This window comes from Thermobia domestica, chromosome 13, assembly GCF_964235325.1.
Source record: "Thermobia domestica chromosome 13, izTheDome1.hap1.1, whole genome shotgun sequence".
In the NCBI taxonomy this organism is placed as follows: Eukaryota; Metazoa; Arthropoda; class Insecta; order Zygentoma; family Lepismatidae; genus Thermobia; species Thermobia domestica.
The window spans coordinates 199906447-199928836 of NC_137466.1; the positions used below are offsets into that span (position 1 = coordinate 199906447).

General features: G+C 35.6%; 1 protein-coding gene across 1 annotated transcript in view; it reads left to right on the forward strand.

The window, feature by feature from the left end:
• LOC145668947 (protein hairy-like) overlaps positions 1-22390 on the forward strand; it is a 67390-nt gene that overhangs the window by 36909 nt on the left and 8091 nt on the right. The window contains exon 2 of the mRNA XM_081737234.1: positions 11735-11830. Coding sequence (XP_081593360.1) covers positions 11735-11830 — 96 coding nt within the window. The remainder of the gene's footprint in view (positions 1-11734; positions 11831-22390) is intronic.

Genomic DNA, 22390 nt, shown 5'->3' on the forward strand with positions numbered 1-22390 from the left:
TCCACTTTAATAGTTACAAAAATTAATAACAACTCAACAAAAAGTAATTTATGACAATTTACGCGGGAATACTATATATCACAAATAGTTAGTTAATACCGGGTGTCTAAAATCTATGGCAACCTAACAAGACCAGGGTAAATATCGAGCCCATTACATACATACTCGTATATATATATATATGTATTCATATTAATCAATACAATAAATTTCACTTTAATATCTATCTTAATATTTCATCGACGTTTAAATTCTACATCACCGTTCATATTCGACAAGTATTCATATTTTATAAATATTTATATTTATTTGGCTCAAAGACAAAACAAAAACCCTGACTATCAACATTCACCTTTTTCCTTCATAAGGTTGCAACATTGTATTTCATATGAATAAACCCGATAATCAATAATCATTTTCAGTTTACTAAAGATCCGCGTAGATATATAAAAAAATAGTTGGTGTTATTTAATGACATAAGAGGTGGAAATGCAACAAAATGAGCAGGCACGTAACTTTTAAAACTATGTAAGCACATATATAGATGTATATAAAAAAAAATCAATGTTATTGGAAACTAGTGGGCCCAGACTACTAATACATACACACTATATGACCAATCAATAGAAATAAAAACCAGTAATCAGTTGTCAATGGATATAATTTGTATGATCCATGAATAACGAATGTTTCTAGGAATCCGAAAGCATAATGTACCTTCCCATCAATTTCTCCCGTGGTGGATTAAATATCGCGAAAATGGTCCTGAGTTGTGCTGCAATACCTCCACGAATTGCATCCCTCGATGTCTCAGTTAGTACATACGATCGAAATAAGTAATATGGAATATTGTACATTTTCATGAGTTTCAGAAACCGGGGGGGGGGGGAAGGTTGAAAAAATGGAAAAAAAAATCTCGAAGTAATGAAGACAGAGAGAGAGATAGAGAAGAAGGAAGACGAAGAATAGTGGCGCCAAAGACTTAAGTGAGAAATAACTAACGCTACAAAGACAAAAGTCGAATTTCTATCTCAACAAATCCATAGCTAAAATATTCTTAACATGCCAAAAGGGTGGTCTACTCAAATACGTAGACTCAAGGAACGCCCTGCTGCCAAGGATGCAAGTTCTGTGTCCATCAGATCCCAATCCCACAAGAGTTTGGTTGTAAGATTGAAATCCGATCCCCGTATCCGGCCCAAACCAGCAGGTTCCCGGAAATCGTCCGGAAGGTTAGAGAAGGCGCTAATTTAGAATTTCAAGAAAAAAAAATCATCCGACCTCTTGGAAACTAGAAGATTCCAGAATAGGGATGAAATTAGAGTAATAGCTAAGGTATCCCTAATTAGTAATTCGCCAAAATTAAAAAAAATTAAATAAATAAACTGAATTTTGGATCGGTGATTTCAATTACCGAAACATCACCGATGGCTACCCAGCGCAGACATGCCACCGTCTGGGACGTCGTTAATTTCCCTCATCTAATTAAACTAAGAAAAGACATGAAAAATACTTAAGGGGACTAGGGGTCGACATCCGGGTACGCTATCCATGAATATTAATTTAGTAGCAGTTAATTTAATCGGATAGTCCGAACTGAGTTATATGAACACTGCACAATAAATAAATAAGGTAAGCAACAAAAAAAAAAAAAAAAATCTCGGAGAGGCAATGAATGCTAAAGGTACAAATGACCGAAACCTGTACTTTTCGATGATCACAGGATATAGCAGTTGGTTTTCTTAATTATCATTTCTGTCAACCTTTAGAAGTAATTCCCACATGATGCTACTCTATCTATTGAAAGGCTTAAGATCTGGGGCTGTTGTTTGGAGGTACATAAATGCAAAGTAACACACAATTCCCAACTATAATTTACTATCCAAGCAGCAAACTCGGTTGGATGAATGCACTGGTGTGGAAGTCAAAACGCGAGAGATTTTTTTTTTTTCCTTCGTAAACATATTCATATTTTCACTATATAAAATTCACTAGGCCTATCCAGTTAAATATAGGGGTCATCATTTCATTCATATTATATATCATATTATTAACATATCATTACATTCATTCATTATCTACTAATTTTCGCACGAAGTAATATTTTATAAACACCCTATTTCGTACATTTTACACGCAGGCCATACACATATTTACATTACGCAGTAATAAATATATATATATAACTATCACAATCTATCACGCTCAAACCACCACACGATCACATTCATCGAACCACGTACTCTTTATTTCGAAGCACCCAAATTGTATTTACCTTGCAGGTTTAAAAAAAAAAAATCATACATGTATTTACGGAAAGTTAAATTGTCAATGATTAATCTATTTCTGATTTGTTGATAAAACTGAAGCAACAATGGAATTTTCTACAGCCACGGGAAAAGAGAATTTAATATTACATTTTCAAACAAACAGTAACAGCATATGGGCTTTACTTCTATTAAGAAAATAGGTGTTCTTTATTTCAGCGGATTATTCATTAACTACTGGACCTAGCAAGCTGAAATTTTCAGTACAGTAAGATCTCATGCTATTTTATACGAAGGTATACTCATCCGAACCGAAAACCATGTCCACGGGAAGTAATTTGAGAATAACTGTCCAAAATCAAACAATCTAAATCACTAAGTCATGCGATGTCGTACTGTCAACAAACTATTGAGTACCGAAACCGGACGCTGTGGCGCTGTAGTGGAGGCATAATTTACCGTGTACTGAAATCTATACTTGTACTTATTAATCAGAAATTTAATATTTACTCTGGTTTATTTATGTTAGAAAAATGGGACTAAATTAACATATATTTATACACTGTCCAAATCGAAAATTCACACACTCACACAAAACTACTAACTACATACACCACTGTTAGTACTATACATAAAGACAACTAACTAAACTAAACATGCACCATTTAGTTACATGCATGTTGACGAAAATAACTTAACACATTAGATTTAAAATACATTACTCCCTCGTCGATATATACAGTCGGCTCTATTTAATTTAAAGGGGGTCAAAAATGAGAAAGGTAACACTAGGTCTAATTGACCTGACCAATTGTTTACATAATGACTGCCAAAAATTGATGCCCTGGGGGCACCTTAACGAGGTTTGTGGAGGGACCCTTCCCCTGAAAGGGGAAAAGGCCCTAAAACGAACAATAACTAACCCATTCCCCCGCTAGAACCGGTTCAATTTGGAAAAGGGGATAGGAGCCCTTTTAAGCTAACTTAAGCTGCCATTATGATTATTCACTTTACAACCATCAAACCTACGTACATGCGATTACTGAATAAATAATAAAAAGTCACTTCTACTTAATACACGAACAACATGCACTAACAGGTCGTAATTTCCCTAATCCCTACTTGAGTTTGAAATAAAAAAGGTCAGACAATCACTCTCATAAACTGTCTATGCTTTGGCTTGGATGATGAGCAATATGGCGTCAGAAAAGCTGGTTCCTATTTCTGCTTTATTTTACAGTTCACTTGACGAAAAATGGAAGTTTGTCAGCTCCTAAATCATTATACGGCGTTTATCAATGAAATTAACTGGATATTACCTTGAGATAGTTAGAATTTCCATCCTTTTACCGCAGATATGTAGAAGAAGAAATCACGGGCTGCTCCTCGTAGTGTGTCTTCCATTATTCTAATAACATTGCGCCGAAAAAGCCAGAGGTAGGAGAATTCCTCCAATCAGAACGAAAACGTTAGCCGCGGAAATTACAAAGCAAATAGAAATTTGGCAAATCCAGATATAACCGGATCTGAAAGCGACTATGGACTAGTGAGAGGGGGTGAGGGAAAGATTAGGTACCTGGCCAAAATCTACATTGGTCTGAAATTAAGGAAATTTATATCCAATAACGGAACTATGTTTCGGTATGACGTCAGAATGGTAAACCTTGTAACTATTCAAGTTATATATCCGGAAATGGGATTTACACTTAATCAAAATATAAATAAATATATTATACAGTGGGAATATGGTTACTAACGAAACCTTTGGGTTCATTATATTTAATTCGAAGTAGAGAGAGTAAATAAATTGTGTAACTAAACCGAAATTGAATTAAAAAAAAAATTACTAGGTACAGGGTGCGTAAAAAAAAATTGCCATTACTTTCAACTGTAATGGTATATTACATGTAGAACACAGAACGTTGAACTATTGATAGTCTAGGTCGAACTGTATTTAAGATATGTGTGTTACGTATTTATCTGAAGAGAACTCGGAAATGCAATTCTGAAAGTAGTTTCCGATAGGCCTTTGGGTAAAAAAACAAATAGTGATTTAATTTTTTGATGAGAAATATTGTTTAAACTAATCAAAATAAACTTGTTTTCTTTCTTCAAATGACTCAGTGATCACTATCTAACACGTAATAACAGATAAACAATGTAATCAGATGTAAAAAAAAAAGAAAAGAAAAGAAAAAGAAAAAAGAAAACCAGAAAGCGAAATCACAATGTCACGACAACTGTTGGTTGTATGAAGTCACGCATGCAATGCACCTGTCTGCAGTTTGTCACCTGAATGGAAACGAAACAAAAATCTTCTTCAAAAGACTTTGCAAGGGAATAGAATATCTATAAAGTAGGGACGCAGAGGGGTAGTGGGGTAGGGTAAAGTTTTTGTTTTGTCAAGGTCTTTGTGAGTTAATTTTCGTTTTCTTAAATAGAGTAAATATGAATGGAAGTATACTTATGAATAGTAGCATAATAATAATAATAATAATAATAATAATAATAATAATAATAATAATAATAATAATAATAAATAACTCCAAGGTTGGCTTGGGGCTTGGTGCAAGAAGCTTTTGACACCACAGTGGATCATACAACGTTTTGGAAACAGTAGGCTATGCAGTATGAAAGTGCTGTAATTGGTAAATTGATACATTAAAGCCGAAAACATAAAATGAGTACTTTATTATTATTATTATTATTATTATTATTATTATTATTATTATTATTATTATTATTATTATTATTACACTCTCAGTAGATATCGTATGCTGTTAGGTTGACAGATTATTTCTTAATTAGGTTGACAAATAATTTGGAAGACTTAAGTGCAAATTGGAGGACAATATTAAGATGGATCTCGCAGAAATAGGAATACAAAGTAGAAACTGGATCCAGTTGGCTAAGGACAGAAGTCAGTGGAGAGCTTTTGTGAACGCGGTATTGAACCTCCGGGTTCCATAGGCCATAGAGTAATTTGATTTTCCTTGGTCAAAGTTTATCTCCAGATGCATGTGCATGAACGTTGTAGATATGATATGCATACCATATAGTATACTTTTTTTTTTTTAATAATATTTCTATTACAGTCCCAGTATACATGCAAAATGTGATTTAACATCTGTCTATCTACATTGCTTTCCCTTCAAGAGTTTTATATAATTGTCTGTGTGTGTAAAGAAGCCTGCTGTACGTTTAGAATACCTGACTGGTCCTCTTTGTCGTGTAACATATTTCATCTGAAGAGACAAGCGTCCGCCCCCTCGTCACAGTACACTATCTTATTAATTTTCTTTTTCGTGTTCACTATTTCAATCACTGAACGCTTCTTTTCATCTTTCTCATCTGTGTATGCTTCTTATTTTAAATCTTTTTTCTTTTTTCTTTTAAATCTTTGTAAGATCCGCCATCTTGTCTGGCTGTTTAATTGATTCACGAAACAGGTTTTTATAGTGGCTGGAACTTTACAGCACGAGCGGACGAGTCACCGTGAAGAAACAGACATTCTGTCCACAATACTTTACTTTTTTTTTTTTTTAATCCTACAGTGTTCAGGGCGAAGGAAAAATGTTAGGTTGTTTCAGTATTATTCTTCAAACCAAAGGAAATAATAATATTTTCTATTTCTTGAAAATCTACACAAGCAACACTCACGTGAACAAAATTCGAAATAAATAAGAAATTTCATAGAAAATGACAAAACAAGGATACACAGCTGGATAGAAATAGCTATATGTTTTGAAAAAATGAAAGAAAAATTTTAATGCCTTACGATTATATCTTTAGGCTAAAGAGGATGGATGAGCAATACAAGTAAATGATTATCAAAAAATTAGTACAATGAGAATGTAGGAGGAAACGGGAGTACATCGAGAAAACCCACCCTCGTATTCTGCATTACCTATAATACTCGCGCCGAGTCGTGAAGCTTGACCTAGATCTACCGATTTCACCAACCAATAGAACGCGAGGGTGTATTCCAGTCGTCAACCCCCACCCATCAAATTTTGTCAGCGTCTTATCTCGCGCTACACGGAAAACATCTCCCGAGAGTACAGTGTTGTCGGATTGGCGTCAAGTTCCGTTTTGTTAATTCTTTTTTGGTTGCGTTATATTTTCGTTGTTACTATTTGTCCTATTGTTACCATTTTAGAATAGTTGTTACAATAGTTATTGTTGTGCAGTGTTATTATTGGTAATTTGTAAATGCCTTTTTTATATAATCGTTTACTATGTCTTTAAAGTTTGGCAACATTGCTGGTGAATTTCAGCTGTTTGACGTTTCCCTAAGTGTGCGCTCGGGAAGCGGCTCCGCGAATTGTACCGAAGTATTCCGATGTGTTGGAGCTCAAGCAAAATATTTCTATGATTGGTTTAGTGCCCAAGCTTCACGACTCGGCGCGAGTACTATAGTCCTACTTGCATGGCGTGGAATTGATTCAGGCATCCCTTCCACTAGAGGAGACTACTTAACAACTGAGACACTATGCTCGCTTACTACATGTTTTGTAATCCATTGTGTATAACATCATTGCAGACAATATATATATATAGGGTGTTTTACAATTCCTGGCACGTTTCGTAATTTCTGCTTACAGAAACAAGTCATAAGTCTATCTGAAAAGAAGTTGGCTTTGTTTCTGAGGTATAGGGTTTGGAATATTTGCTTAAATTAAAACGTGGAGACCATATAGCACAGATGACTGTTGGTTTTACTCGTGTTTTATCTGACGTTACGTTTTCTAAAGATTTTAAACGTGATTTCTCTAACCATTTCCTTATTTTTTTTAATGATTTTTTTTTTTTTCAATTTCTGTGGATTTGAAGACTGAAACAAGAGAATAATATTATATGCAATTCAAAAGTTACTTTCTCAAATTATGACAGTTATTCCTTTTGCGTAGATTTTGACGTTTTTCTTCATAGCTAAGTAGTATGCGTAGAATAACAAATTCATAGTTAATACTAGCACGTTTATTTATTTATTTTTCAGAAGAAGAGCACGTGCTTCACAGGAAGCTCGTAGACAAGCCTAGAGAAAGACACATTTGAATTAGTCAATAGAACTATCTGAAAAAATGATTTTTAAAATCATCGCCATTTTATCAGTATCGTATCAGGTCTCACCGCTACCGCTAGAGTTGTGTGTGTCATACGGTGTTATCATCTCCGTCACACACTGACAACGAGTGCTCCGTATTTTAAAACAAACAATACGTTTCTGTCTGTTACCAGTCCTGAGAAAAAAAAAATGGTGTTAAAACTTGAATACCCCTTCTAACTGAAATCACAGAAATAAGGGCGCCCATGTTGTGGTTTCCAAGGGGGGGAGAGTATAAGCGACGTTTCAAATATAGTTTCAAATTTTGCTGTAACTAATATAAAAATTCAATTGGGTTTTCGATATTCCCAAGTATAATTTCCTCTTAGGGGGGCGAGAGCCCCATCTTGTCCCCCTGATGGGCGCTCTTGCACAGAAACCCGAATTCAAATTTCAGTCTATTTCAAAGAAAATAGAAAATGATTCGCGATATAAACGAATGATCTGTAAAACACAGATGGCGTTGTAGATACTCACCACCGTTGAACACGTGTACAATATCCGATATTTTATTCCATTTTAACCTGGTTTCCGTTTATACTTCACATACAGTCATGGTCATAAGTATTCGTACAGTGCAAACGTTGAAGAAAAGACACATATTTCTGCCATTAGGTAAATAATTAGACGCATGTGTTGTGCGAGACATATGCTTCATTCAGCAAAGAATATTCACAAAATAAACGGAAAACAAAACATAGATTGATGTGCTACAACAATGAAAAGAAACAAACAATATGCACTGTGTGCTGGACATAAGTATTCGTACAGCAAACGAAAAGTTCTCTGATTATGAATGACAAACCATAAATATCTTGCCTTAATACTTCGTATGCATGCCTCGCTTTCGAATAACCTTCCTCAATCTGATGGGCATTGAATGAACAAGAGACGTAGTGGTTTGACGTGTAATATTCTGCCACTCTTGCAAAAGTATCTCTTTCAGTCTAGTTTTATTAGTTATTTCATGTTTTCGTGTGCGCGTTTCCAATTCACTCCACAAATGTTCAATGGGGTTCAGGTCTGGGGACTGCGCTGGGGTTTTCAGGGTATGAGCCGTGTGGTATAGTAACCACATACGCACAAGCTCGGCGGTATGTTTTGGGTCGTTGTCCTGTTGCAAGTAATAATCTTGTCCAAGACCCAATTTATCCACACTCTTCTGTAAATTTCGTTTTATGATGTCTAAATATACATATTTATCCATCGTTCCGTCAATAAATACAAGCTCTCCAACGCCCGCGGTAGACATACAGTCCCAGACCATCACCCCTCCACCACCATGCTTAACTGTCGCTTGTATATTCTGAACCTCAAGCTCAGTATTAGGTCTTCTCCACACTAAAATTCTGCCATCATTGTGGAAAATATTAAATTTACTTTCATCTGTAAACAATACCTTATCCCAAAAGCCTGTACTTTTACTTACATGCTCCTGTGCAAACGTTAAGCGCCATTTTCTATTTTTCTTATTGATGAATGGTTTTCGTCTCGGTACCCGCGCTCTGTGCCCAGCTTGATTGAAAAGTCGCCGAATAGTTCGTGAGGACACTTGTTTCCCGAAGTGTTCATGTACATATGCCGCTATCGCTGACGATGACACTTTCGGCGTTTTCTTCATAATTCTCAAAACTACCCGTGTTTCCCTCGTAGTGAGCTTTTGTGGACGACAAACCCTTTCACTGTTTATGTATATTGTTTTCCCTTTATATCGTTCTACTATACACTGTACAGTCGAACGACTTCTGTCCACTATTACTGCGATTTGTGAGTACGATTTGTTCTTCTGAAATAGTGATAGAATCAGTTTCCGTTCCTCGGGTGTGGTTTCTTTGCTTTTCCGCCCCATTATCTGTTTCTAGGTTACAGCGAACACCACCTCACACTTTACCTGACACTTCGAGCGTCTCACTAATGACTATCTAGTCTCTGCCTGTTGGCACTAGTGATTTGATGGTACTTGTCCAGTATTATTCTGCGGTGTACGAATACATATGTCCAGGCAAATATCGCTCTGCCCACGCATTTCCTTTATTTGTACATTCCATAGTAAGGATATTTCTACGAATTCGTGTTGCGTCTATTCTTCCAACTCCAGGAACATATATGTGTTGGAGACATAACTCTCTCATTCACCATTTGCCTGTCAATGCATTGTTAATTCTGGCACAGGTGCTGTATGAATACTTATGTCCAGTACTGTATAATCCCATGTGCTTAATAATGTATAATGCAGTGGCCATAACAGTTATTTTTGTTTAAGCTAAATATTGACAATTGAAAAAAAAAAAAAGAAGACTAATGCTATATTCAGATCAATAGCTATAGTTATTTTATGTTTGTCATTATAGAGTTCTGTATGTTTTGCTTATTATGCGCGTATGCGATGGGAGTGGTAGCTCAGAACCCGACACATCTGTGCCACAAACACTGTTATGAACCAATTTTTATGTGGCCCAACTTGCAATTCCACTTGCGCCTCGCATGTACGGATGCATTTACATTGATGAGAGAGCGACAGATGTCACTTCCAAACGCTAGGTCACTCACCAATAGAGACGCATTAGACACGTGTGATTCTGACAACCTGCTGTGTTCAAAGTGCTTCATTGTTTATTTCTATCCTCACGGATTACATGACGTAAGCTATCACACACACTCCCATACATAACACATTCACTCATAGACAGGTTGTGTTGTGGGTGTTGTTCGTTGGCGCGTGACATCCTTCACTGCAGGTGGCTTGTTCATGTGATGCGGTTTTTTTTAATTTGCTTGTTTTTTTTCGCTATCTTTTCTTTTAACTTGTTCCAGTTTCCGGAAACAACGTAATCAAAGCGTGGGAATGTTGAATAGCTACTTCACCTACCTTCCGAAAACTCTAGTAGGTGTATGCTCATAACATTTTTCAACAACTGTTAAATACAGTTGACTCTCTTAGAAGAAGTTTGAGATTTTTTTCAGTAAAAATTTTCAGTACAAGCTCTCTGAAAAACTATTCATACCTATCAAGCGGAAGTTCCATTTAAGATTTTGCTGGCCGGATACATGTCAGTAGATTTTTTTATTATTGTCATATTATTATCTTATGGATTAAAATGTATGCAAATGTCAAACATACAGGGACAAGTACCCCCTGGAGCTCCAAGTGACGCCCCTGATATCAAGCAGTGACGAACACAGAGGGTATTTAAGCATCCAAACTCGTATCCCAACTAGTTTCTCTTCCTCTTAATAATATCTAAAATTGTCCTTTTCTCCCTCACCATAATCGAACACCCTCTCATTCGTGTTTCGCTCGACCCAGCTCTTTACATTCTTCTCCACTCTCACATTTCGAAAGCTACCAGTTATTTTTTCCATCATTTTTGCGTAATGTCCATGTTTCAGCCCCATACTCCACACGAAACATTTTATGATTCTTTTTCTCAACTCTTTATTCACGATCCCACAAAATAGACTTCTCTTCTTGCTAAAAACTTCTTTCGCCATTCCTATCATTGCATTTATTTCACGTTCGCATTTCATATCATCACAAATAATACTGGTATGAAAATTTGATCATTCTAAAGTAAGAAACTCTTTTTTTACCTTTGATTATTATGTATGAACAGATCCTATTTTATTAAAAATTTTACACTTTGAAGTATGTTTATTGTTATTATTACAAGTGGTTGAAACAATCAAGCTCCCGGCGTAAAAAAAAGTTACGTCTGAGCCGAGCTAACCAGGACCTGTCTCTGACGGAGTTCGGCTACTAAAATATAATGAACATTGTTCCTTAGACGATGGGCTACTTCCAGTCCAAATTTCGTATAGGTCCGGACAGTAGTTTGCGAGAAATAAAGTATGCTCCCACCACATACTTATAAACGTAAGAATTTCAGGCCAAATAATTCAAATCTCCAATATATCCTTATATTCCTCTGCAGTGGCGTATTTACGATTTTGTTTCGGGAGGGGCTTTGCTAACTTTCGAGGGGGGGGCTTTGCCTGGAAATGTGAAAATTCTGCAAGATATTTCATTTACTTTACTATACTAAGTAAGATTTCGGGGGGGGGCTTAAGCCCGGAAGCCACCCCCCTAAATACGCCACTGTTCCTCTGTATCAGTGGATACGTTATGTAAGTAAGCTTCCAATTGTCACAGACTGTATCAGTGCATTTACGAGACAAAACGTTACGCGTAGGAAACGATGTTTTATTGCAGTCAACTTAATTATAAAATTACACGGATATTGTCTTTTATTATACCATTGAAGGTTTATTAGCTCCTTATAAGCTATTATTTGCATCAAAATACTTTATATATTTATCTTCCAGATATAGGTTAATTTGTTTTATTTCTTTTGACTTTCAGGCCAACAAGCCTTTAATGGAAAAACGAAGACGAGCCCGAATCAACCAATCATTGGCTGTGTTGAAGAGTCTTATTTTAGACTCGGCTAGATTAGAGGTAAGTCAGACCTTTAGATGAATTTGTACCACAACTACAAATAGGTATTTGAAAAATTACTCAAAACTAACTACATGGAGGATAAGGACGTTCTTAACTTTGGATCGTTGTAATCTTCGAAATAGTTCTGGTTAGAAAGGTATTTTTCGAACAAGCAGTGAGACGATTGAACGGTATTCTTAATTCATACCAGCAGCGTAGCTAGGATCGAGTTTTTTCGGCTGTATTAGATGGTGGGTAGAGGCTAGTAAAGGTTCAGATATTCAATTTCTAAAAAGGATGAAAGTTGCATATAAAAATTAAGCTCTAGAACATATCATATAGAGAAATGCGTTACTTTAAAACTACAATGTCTAATTGACAAAGTAAATTTATCATTGCCACTCGTATATAGTGCACATTGTACTAAATATTTATGTTACTGATTCAATCGCATGACTAAAAATAATAGGAAAAGAATGAATTTGATTCACCCAAGTTAGTAGTGGAATATGTATCATGATGGTTAAGGGGTGTAACAGGATAAGGGAGTGAAAAGTGCCCTTACATGGATTGATGTGATATTTAATTTCGAAGATACTTCATATCCAAAGATAACTTTGGCCAGAAAATCAACTTCAAATTCCTTCGAATTTCGAAGTTATTGTTGAAAATTCGAACATCAAAAATTGTTCATATCTCGTAAGCGACTTGAGTTATAAGGGTGAAACAAAACATGAGTATACTTTCCTCGAAGGACCTTACAGGAGACAGGAAGCAATGTATTTCGCTCTTCAAATTTCTATTGAAAAATACGTCGAAAATATTCGGATTCAAAATCTTTTTGCTTTGTGTTTGAGTGACAACCTTCTGTTTTCCACCATAAAAGCAGCACCAAACCATCTATAATATATTTTGACCATGGCTTGATACCTTGAAACCTTAGGTGCAACTTGGTGTAAAATAAGGAAAACCAAAGTTGGAACGCTGTATTTTGCCTGCGAGATAGGCAACCCACACTACGCTGTAGATGTTTTGGCTGGCACGAATATTGTCAGAAGTCAAAAATGATCGATTTTGAGTTTCTGACTTATCATGAATGACTACATGGCAATATAAATCTCATAATCGTACTTCTTACGGAAAGTAGTTTCCTGTAAGTCACGCGAAAAAAATGTTGGTAACATACTAAGGCAGACTGACACTAGCGTTCTCACGAAGTTTCTGGAATATATAGAGAGAGTGATCTTTAAGTTTTACGTCCTACACTTATACCGGCTAGGCTAAAGGAGACGGTAATTATGAGAAATGAATAAAATGGTGGAATGGAGAAAGTGGGAAGAAACGGGAGAACCCCGAGAAAACTCACGCACACGGTGTTTGTCCACCAGAACATTCACTTGTTGGGAGATGGGTTCGAACCCAGGACCCCACGCACCAGAGGTGAACACTCTACCACTGAGCCACCGTGGCCCGCGTTTCTGGAATAGGTACGTTTATGAAAGTTATATTGCCATGTAGACGTAGAGCCATTCGTGACAAGTCAGAAACTCCACATCGGCCATCTTTGACTTTGGCAGCATTTGTGCCGTACAAAACGTATATGATGTGATGTGAGTTGCCTATCTTGCAGGTTCCGACTTTGGTTTTCCCCATATTTACACGAAGTTGCACCAAAAGTATCAAACCGTGGTCAAAATATATTATAAGTGGGTTGGTGCTGCTTCCATGGTGGAAAATAGGTGGTCACTCAATCATAAAACAAAAAGATTTGAATTAGAATATTTTAGACGCGTTTTCCGCTAGAAATTTGAAGAGCCAAATACATTATTTCTTGTTTCTTGTAAGACTCTTCGAGAAAAGTACATTCATATTTTGTTTCACCTTTGTAACTCATGTCGTTTCCGAGATACGAAAAAAAAAAAAGATTTTTGAATTTTCAACAATAACTTTGAAATTCGAAGGAATTTGAAGTTGATTTTCTGGCCAATGCTGTCTTTGAATACTTTGGTATAAATATCACATCAATCCGTGTAAGGGCACTTTTCACCCCTTTATCCGGCTGTACCCTTTATATTCTTTCTTTCATTGGATTTTGTGTAGAAGAGTAAATCATATCCAGTTGAAGTGAAACCCGAATTTATAATACGAAAAAAATATTTGTACGTAAAATTTGCAAATTCATTCTTCAGATCATTTACAAATTATTTATTTAATTGGTTATTTTAAACTTTCATGTTGCTTTTCGGATACAGTTTTAGTGTTGGCAACGTGAACCATTTTCTGCTCAATTTGGCAATTTTATAACTGCACCTGTGGTGAAACTCATTGGTTAGAAAACTGGCAGGAAATTAATATTTTCATTCTTATAGTAATAGCGGAATTCTGAAGGTTTTGTGGATGAATCTGACAGGTTATACAAAATTTCTACAGCAAACTACTATATACATAATATTTCCTAGAACTCTTCTGTTTCCGAAATGTAAATTTAGGTATATAGTAGAAAAATGGCGTCTGCTGTACTTGTATCGGCATAAGTACTGCCATCTAACGGTTCGAGTTATCTTACTGTAATTTAGTCATGTAACTCATACAAGTAATGTAGCCTAAAGGTAATTAGAAGTTCAAATCTCCAATTTGATTGGCCTAGTGTACTAATGGAAATTCTTTTCGTGTAGTTATTTTTGTATTCATCGTAATGTGTTTTTCTGATAGAGGTATCAATATTGAAAATAAAATTTTGTTTAAATTCTTGCTGGAATAAATTATTTGTAATAATTTTGCAATAATTTTGTTTGATTTAATAAATAATAACTAATTTTTAAAGGTGAACAATTAATAATTTTGTAAATTACAAGTTATTATTATTATTATTATTATTATTATTATTATTATTATTATTATTATTGTTATAGCCCGGATTTCCATGCACAAACCAACCCCGAGATACGCATGGAAATATGCACGAAAAATATCAAAAATATACACTCAAATATGTATTAAAAATTTAATATATGCACTGCAATATACAATAAGAAAACAAAATTCCAATTTTTTACAAAAATATTTCACTTTAATGACCTCTGTTGCTATGAACTATGACCGTCTTCCTTAGGTTTTCTTTAAATTCTCTGAGTTTTCAGTGAGAAACGTTTTGTACACCGAAAAGTTCCTTTCTACATCACCAGAAGTCACTGGTGCATGTGAAAAGCACCAAATGTCTTCCTGTGTTAGGTCCTTTTCAGTTCACTTAAAATATAACCTACTTTCTTCCGATATACTCTCAAATATGCTAGTATGTAGGAATAAAATTCGGAAATATGCAGTATCCTGCAAAGTTTACGAAATCTGCATGCACCTCGAAATACACTCAAAATATGCAATTATACGCTATCATATGCGTCTCAAAAAACTTTCTGTACGTTTCTGCATCTTACTATAAATATGTATTTTGCATATAAATCCGGGCTGTAATTATATTATTATTATTATTATTATTATTATTATTATTATTATTATTATTATTATTATTATTATTATTATTATTATTATTATTATTATTATTAAAATTTTTACCTTTCTCGTTGCTTTGAAATTTTTTGAAGTGCTTATTTAATCGACAGTCAAGGAAATTAATGCATCATGCTACAATATAATTTTTTCCACGTTTCTTCATTTTATATTCCATATTTAAGTTAGACGACATGCAAATGAACGTGGGACGAACTTCTAGTGATAAACTATTCTCATACAGAAGTAAATTGTTACGAGCTTAGAAATACGGTTGGGCCGCTGTCGATTGGAAACGCAAATGGTCCGGAGTATTTACCATTCGCGTTCTATTTCGTGATAATTTCTTCTGTCAGTTGAGAAAATAGAGTTGCCAGGTAGCTCCATTTAAGTCTTAATGTCACTACATTTAATCTTATCACACCTGCTTCCTCCTTGAGAGAGACTCAAATTACCACAGAATTTATTTGAAACAGAATCTACGAATTAATATCTCTAGAACTGTAGTCGCTGTGTCGTAAGTCACCCCGAACTGGTTGCAAGGTCTTGGACCCATCTCTTTTCAGTGCTGTTAATGCTTCTGAAAGAGCTAAGTGGAATCAAGATTTGTGGACTTGCTGCCTACAGGCAGCCCTGTTTATTGACAAGAAAAACTCCTCTTCTGTCTATTGAACACGTAATATCACACGTTTGCGATGGAAGAAGAGGTTAAATATTTTACGTATTGATAAAGAACCGGTTGCGTAATTATAAATCAGGAAATCGAAGAATCGTTTGTTAGCGTAGGTGATAATTTTAACTCGGGCAAGGCAGTCCGGATTCTCATGATGTTTCTTAAAGGCAGTAGTTCTAAAACCTGTTTATGATGTTCGTAATTGTTTCAAGTTTCGTCAAAAAGGAAAAGAAAGCTGGTTTGTTTCGTCATTTGTGCTATTGGTGACTTCTCAAATTGGAAGGTCTAATGGCTAGCGCACACACCTTTAAAACAAACGGTATGTTGTTTTACGAAGACGTATGCTCAAATTGAAAGGTTCAGAATTGAAAAATTCGCAAAATATCATTTCTCTATGACGTACGGTTCCCGAGATATGGCTCTTTAAATCGCCCGAAATCCGAACATTTTTAGCCTTATATTTAGGGAACGGTAGCCAGTGGCCACCGATTATTATTTGCTACCAAAATGTTCACCATCCTCTTAGGTATTGATCGAAACCAATATGATCTCTCTATGACTTACTGTTCCCGAGATATGGCCAGCAGTCCCCGCAACTCAATTTTTGCCCGCCGCGGGTCCGCAGCTAGTGTGACATGAATGATAAGAACCAATGTATCCTCCGACTCGCGGCTTTTCTGCCCGTGAGAACCGGCAGTAAATATCCCGAAATCGTAAATTTTGGCCAATATCGCGGGAACTGCAAGATTGACGCAAAAAATTCCATTATTTCTTTGAGATAGTTTTTGATGCTCTATCAAATGGAGGGCTCAAAATTGAAAAATTCGTAAATAACACACACACAGACAGACATAGAGAATTCAGTAACGAACCTTTTAAGTTCGTTGATCCAAAAAACAAACAAACAAACAAACAAACAATAGAGAGAAAAGCATGAATAAACAGTAATATACTTCTGTATATTACTATATCACCTGCTCAGATGAGTGTGGAAAATAGGAAATAATAAAAACACTAATGGTGATGATCCTAAACATTCTGTAAGAAAACTGTTTCATTACGAAAACCAATTAGAATGTGCATATGTTACCTGGAGTATCAGGAACAACTAAGCAAGTTATGTTATCAATTCTTAAAGGATTTTGTTCAAGAAAAGAGTAGACCCAGGTAGATTTTATTTTTCTTTTTTTCTTTCTTTAATTGAATGTATTTGATATAAAACAGAACGGCCTTTTTCGTGTAGAATTGTTCCCAGAGCCCCCAATCAGATGAATACCACTTGGAAAAAGGAGTTTCTCGTATTCCAATGACCTTGTCTGACTGTGTCCATGGCTACGTGTGTGTTGGTGTTCTGCCTCCTGGCGTGTCCTTTGTGGTCTCGCTGGGAGGGCGTAAGCTCCACGCCACAGACCACCCGGGAATATGACTGGAAAGAATTGTTTCCATCGAAAGAAACAATAGAACAACAAAAAGGATTAGTGGGTTAAAGATTTCTTTCTTTCTTTTTAAAAAAGAGAAATCAAATCGTATCCAATTACTTGGATAGGCCATCATTCCAATTAAGACTACTAAGTAACACCGACCTTTGTTTTAGACAATGAAGACTGTAGACTTTTCTTTTAATCACATGAGGCAAATCCTGACTTGTGTATTCATTTCCATATGGTTTATGTGATAACTAGTCAATAAATTGGTTGTGCTACTGCTTATGAAGGGCTGTGGTCACCCAGATAACGCATCTTCAGTTATATAATGCATGGTCAGCGCATTACTTCCGTACCCCATTATCTTTTCCTTTTTTAAAGGTTGGAATTCGCTTCCTCTTAATTCAAGTTGCTTTACAATGTATAAGTTGATTAAGTTGATTTTGAGTGTCACGTCCCTTTCAGCAGCGAGGCTATATGAGACGCGACCTACGGAGTAATGTGGAATCCGAACCACATGAGTTCCCGCCGGGAATCGAACCTGGGTCTTCCACGCCAAAGGCGCGTACGCTAACCGCTTAGCCACGATGGAACTTTTACAATGGATAAGTCAAGCTATTTGGTCACTTGGTTTTAACAGAACTTACGATTTCAAATTGCCTATCTATGGTTTCATGCGTCAAGATTGACATAGTTCCGGTAGGTTACAAAGAAATGTGTTTCATATGGAAATAATAGTGGTTACATTTTGTATTGCCTTGTGAACATTATAGTGCAAGACACAATTATAAATTTTATCTTTAGTTTCTAAAGCATTAAATTTTGAAGAATAGAATAAATAGGTCGAAGATAAGGAAAGTGAGGAAACGCACCACATGAAAATAAATCTGACTTTAGGCCTATACCAATCTATGTGTCCTTTGCCTAGTACCATACTGTTAGAACCAGTGGCGTCTTTTGTGGGCCACCGGCGGTAGCCCTATAATATTACAAAATGAAGTTATTATAATATAGCCTAAATTATATTGATAATTTTATACTTTAGATTTAGTATTTTCTTTCAATGATACAAATTTCTGAGAACTGTATGTATTTAGGAACATCCACTAACTTCTTTGTACGCAGTCTGTCTCGGTTCCTTATGATGTCTTCGATATGAAACACAGCAGAAACCACTTCTCTAGTTATTCTACTCCAGCACGAATCGTGTAGTTATCAGCGCGTTCCCCTTCGCTCCAGCTTCACCCACAGCGTACGAACGGGCTGCCGGTAACACCAGTTGTCTCTAGAGAAATCAGTTTATTGGGCATAAGTGAAGAGTAAAGGGAAATTATACGAGTAATGACTGCATTTTGGGGTTCTCTGGGAATTGTCTCGAACATCTTGATCCTCTTTTCGTAGGAGTTTGCGTCAACGCAACGAAAATGTTGTGTTTCACAGTATTTTGCGATAGTTGGCATAGCTTTTATAAAGACTTGTTTCATTATTTGCGTTTCGTTGCGAAGGCTCTTAAAGACTGAGGGCTCTCCATTGTCTAATCACCTATTTGAATTAAAATCAATTGAATTGAATTTCTCTTTATTTCAGCGGGCAAGGTTCAGCCGGAGGCTGCTCTGCCACCTAACCCTTGTCATCATTATAAAGAAAAGAAAAGGAAGAAACAAAAACAGATATAAATAAGATACAAGATACAAATAACAACATAACATGATACATTCAATAATACTAAGGATAAACAAAACACACAGTAAATGTAAATGTTAAAAAAAAAAAAAAAACTACTCATATCGCTAGCCAATTTTAGTCCAATTTCATAGTGCAGTGAACCTTTTATATGTGCCAATGCTTTGTCTCTGATCTCTGAATAATAATGTTTGGAGTGATGATTTAAACGAATTGTACGGTTTGTCAGTGATTGACTTTGGTAGGGAGTTCCAGATTCTTACTGCCGAAATTGAAAATGGCTTCTCTGTTATTTTTAGAGAATGTTGGGGCGTTCTTTATTATTAGCATAAACTTCCACTTACTCTAGTGAGTAGGGTTACAACCTATCCGAAGCAAAATGTAGAGAACACTTCATGCAGCAAATGAAGGTAGAAATGTGCGGTCGTCTTTCCGTAATACTAATAAAATAATATAAATCTTCGTAGAGAAGAACAAATCATATTTATCTACCTGATAAAAGCAGTGTGTTGTAAGGTTTTTTTTTCTTATTTTGAAGACTGTATAATAACGTGGAAACTAAACTCTAAAATAATAATAATAATAATAATAATAATAATAATAATAATAATAATAATAATAATAATAATAATAATAATATAGGTGTTATAAAGGTTAGTGGTAGCCCAAGCCATCAAACCAGTATATGCCACTGTTTGGAACCGAGAATGGAACTTTTGGAAACTTGCACTCTTTGTCAACGCAAGTGACAAAATTTCTTGACTTTTTCACTGCTACATAAAGCATAGATTGTCGTATATTTCACATTACTTTCCACGTTTCCTTTAGCTAACGAACTTTTCCTTTAAAATACCTCATTTCGAAAAATTTGGTAAAATTACAATACTGTATGTAGCCTTGCAAGCCTGCACAAAATAAATACGTAATTGTATATTTATTTAGAAGCCACCGGAAACCAGTAATACCGGAATTTGTGGTGGAAATATGTCATTCTTGCGTCGCCATTACTCTAAAATACTTAATGAATCATGAAGAATTAAGATGTCCGCATTGAGAACGGAAAATCCGTGTCAACTCACGCTAACATTCGACTAACCAGTAAAAGGTTACGCGTTTTTAATTTGGTTTTATTTTTAATTGAGGAGTTCCAAATAATTATTAAATTTTGTTATATTGAATATCTACTCCATAACGTTGATGAAATGTGACAGCGCACGCAGAACAAAAAATCTCTCGTTCACTGTAGATAGCTGCTGTGATAGTCTGATCTTTTGTTCTTTGACTTCGTACAAGGAACAATTCCACGAATACCTCACCCAAACGCACTTATAGAATCTTTTGTGAATATGATCCATCTTTAGGTGTTGGAATTGGACGTTGATTTCGCGTAAACCACTGTTGCTTGCGTTTAATATCCTTATATAACACCTGTTTTTCATCCAAATCTTAAAAGAGGTAATTTTGTTGTCTAGTCAACAATGAAATTTGAATTGCCTATCTGTGTGCTTTATTGTTTCCTGATAGTTTTCTTGTAGTACTCACGCACCTTGTTTACGAATCTTAGCAGAATTCTGTAAGTGCTCTTGGGCAATTGAGCATTATGAATTGAGTGTCTCTGTTAATTGTTGTGTGATTTGTTTTAAATGAGATCATTTCAGAGTATCGTCATCTGGCGTCTTATGTCATCGATCTCCTGGACCCTCCAAGAGATCAAGATTTTGTCTGCAAATCTTCCAAACCATCAATGACATTTGTTAACCTTCAATACGTATTCATACTTTGAGTAAATTATTTCGGTATCATTTTTTTACTTGATGAAACAGAAACAGCGTGAGTCCACCGTCTTGCAATCCATAATCTTACACTAAATTCAAAGCATTTTAAAAGTACACGAGGATGTTTGCTTTTTAGAAGAACAAACATATTTACTTATGTCTGTTTTATTCACGTGACAACAATTACCAAAAATAAACTCTTTATAAAGTGATTACTCTTCGGTACACCTAATACGTTTAATCTGTAGGACATGATGTGTGGTACGCTAAACTAAAGAATTCATTTCGATCCCTTCATTTTCATATTATAATAATTAGTATGAGCAACATAAAGTTCCTATAAGTTTTCTTATGTTTAGTTCAGCACATATAACTCAGATCCCCGACACCCAAAGAAACTGGTAATGTCGAAATCTTGCAGAAGGATGGCAAACATTGATGAGAAAATTCAACTAACGATAGTGACCGATAAATAGGGGCCTAAATGTTTCCAGTCGATAGATTGGCTTTGTTATCCTTGTGTATATGCAATCACACAATGTACTGTCGTACTGTCGGGTTGCATAATAGGGCGAGGAAATCATAATTCTTAAAAATTCACTTTCTGATAGTGTTTCCACATTATTCTAGTAGGGTACAATCATCACTTCCCTTTATTAGTTAGTAGTTTGGAATTTAACACCTTTTTGAGCACCGAAGCCATATGAGACATGGACCTACAGTTTAACGTAGAGTCCAAACCAAATGAGCTTCCACTACCCCTGTTCCCATAAATGGTATCAATAAAGTAAAATAACTTTCTTGCACTTTAGGGTTGATCTATAGAATATTTGAAATACGTAATCGAAATTTCGAGTATGTTAGCACATCGTTTGGGTCATTTTATTTTAACGAAGTCTTGAGTATTGCATACGTACAGAGTTTTCACGAAGGAAATTTCCTCCATTTATCTTCCGTCATACTGTGTACCAACAAAAATACAACCAAGAGCTTCATTTAATGCATTTTTTTTTTGTCGTTGATAATGTAACGCATTCTTGTCATTTGGGTGAAAGAAAAATATGTGTGATGAATATTCCTGATCCCAGTAATTAACATGCTTAGTCAAAGTTTCGATTATCTTTGACACCACAGAAATTAAGGTATTCAGACAGTATTGCAGGCAATTGAAGAGTTACTTGAATTAAGAGTAAGGAACTCCTGTCTAGGAAGCCGGAAATAGTGACGTTGGGGGAACATGCAGTAAACCATATATACTCAGTTGAAGTGCACCATTATCTGGACTTCGTGGGTTGCAGTGCGGAGGAATTTGGTCCTAGTTAAGTTTAGTGTATGAGATTAGAACAGCCTCAGACTATTTCCGCATAAGAATTTAATCTACCCTGCACTTGAAGACCGGGCCTGGCTGTACGCCCTTTGCTTCTACTTACACCAACTCGCCCATAGTACAACGATGTATCAAATAGAAACAATGAATCTTTTAGCGCCAGTTAATTGAACATGCTTTAACTTTTTG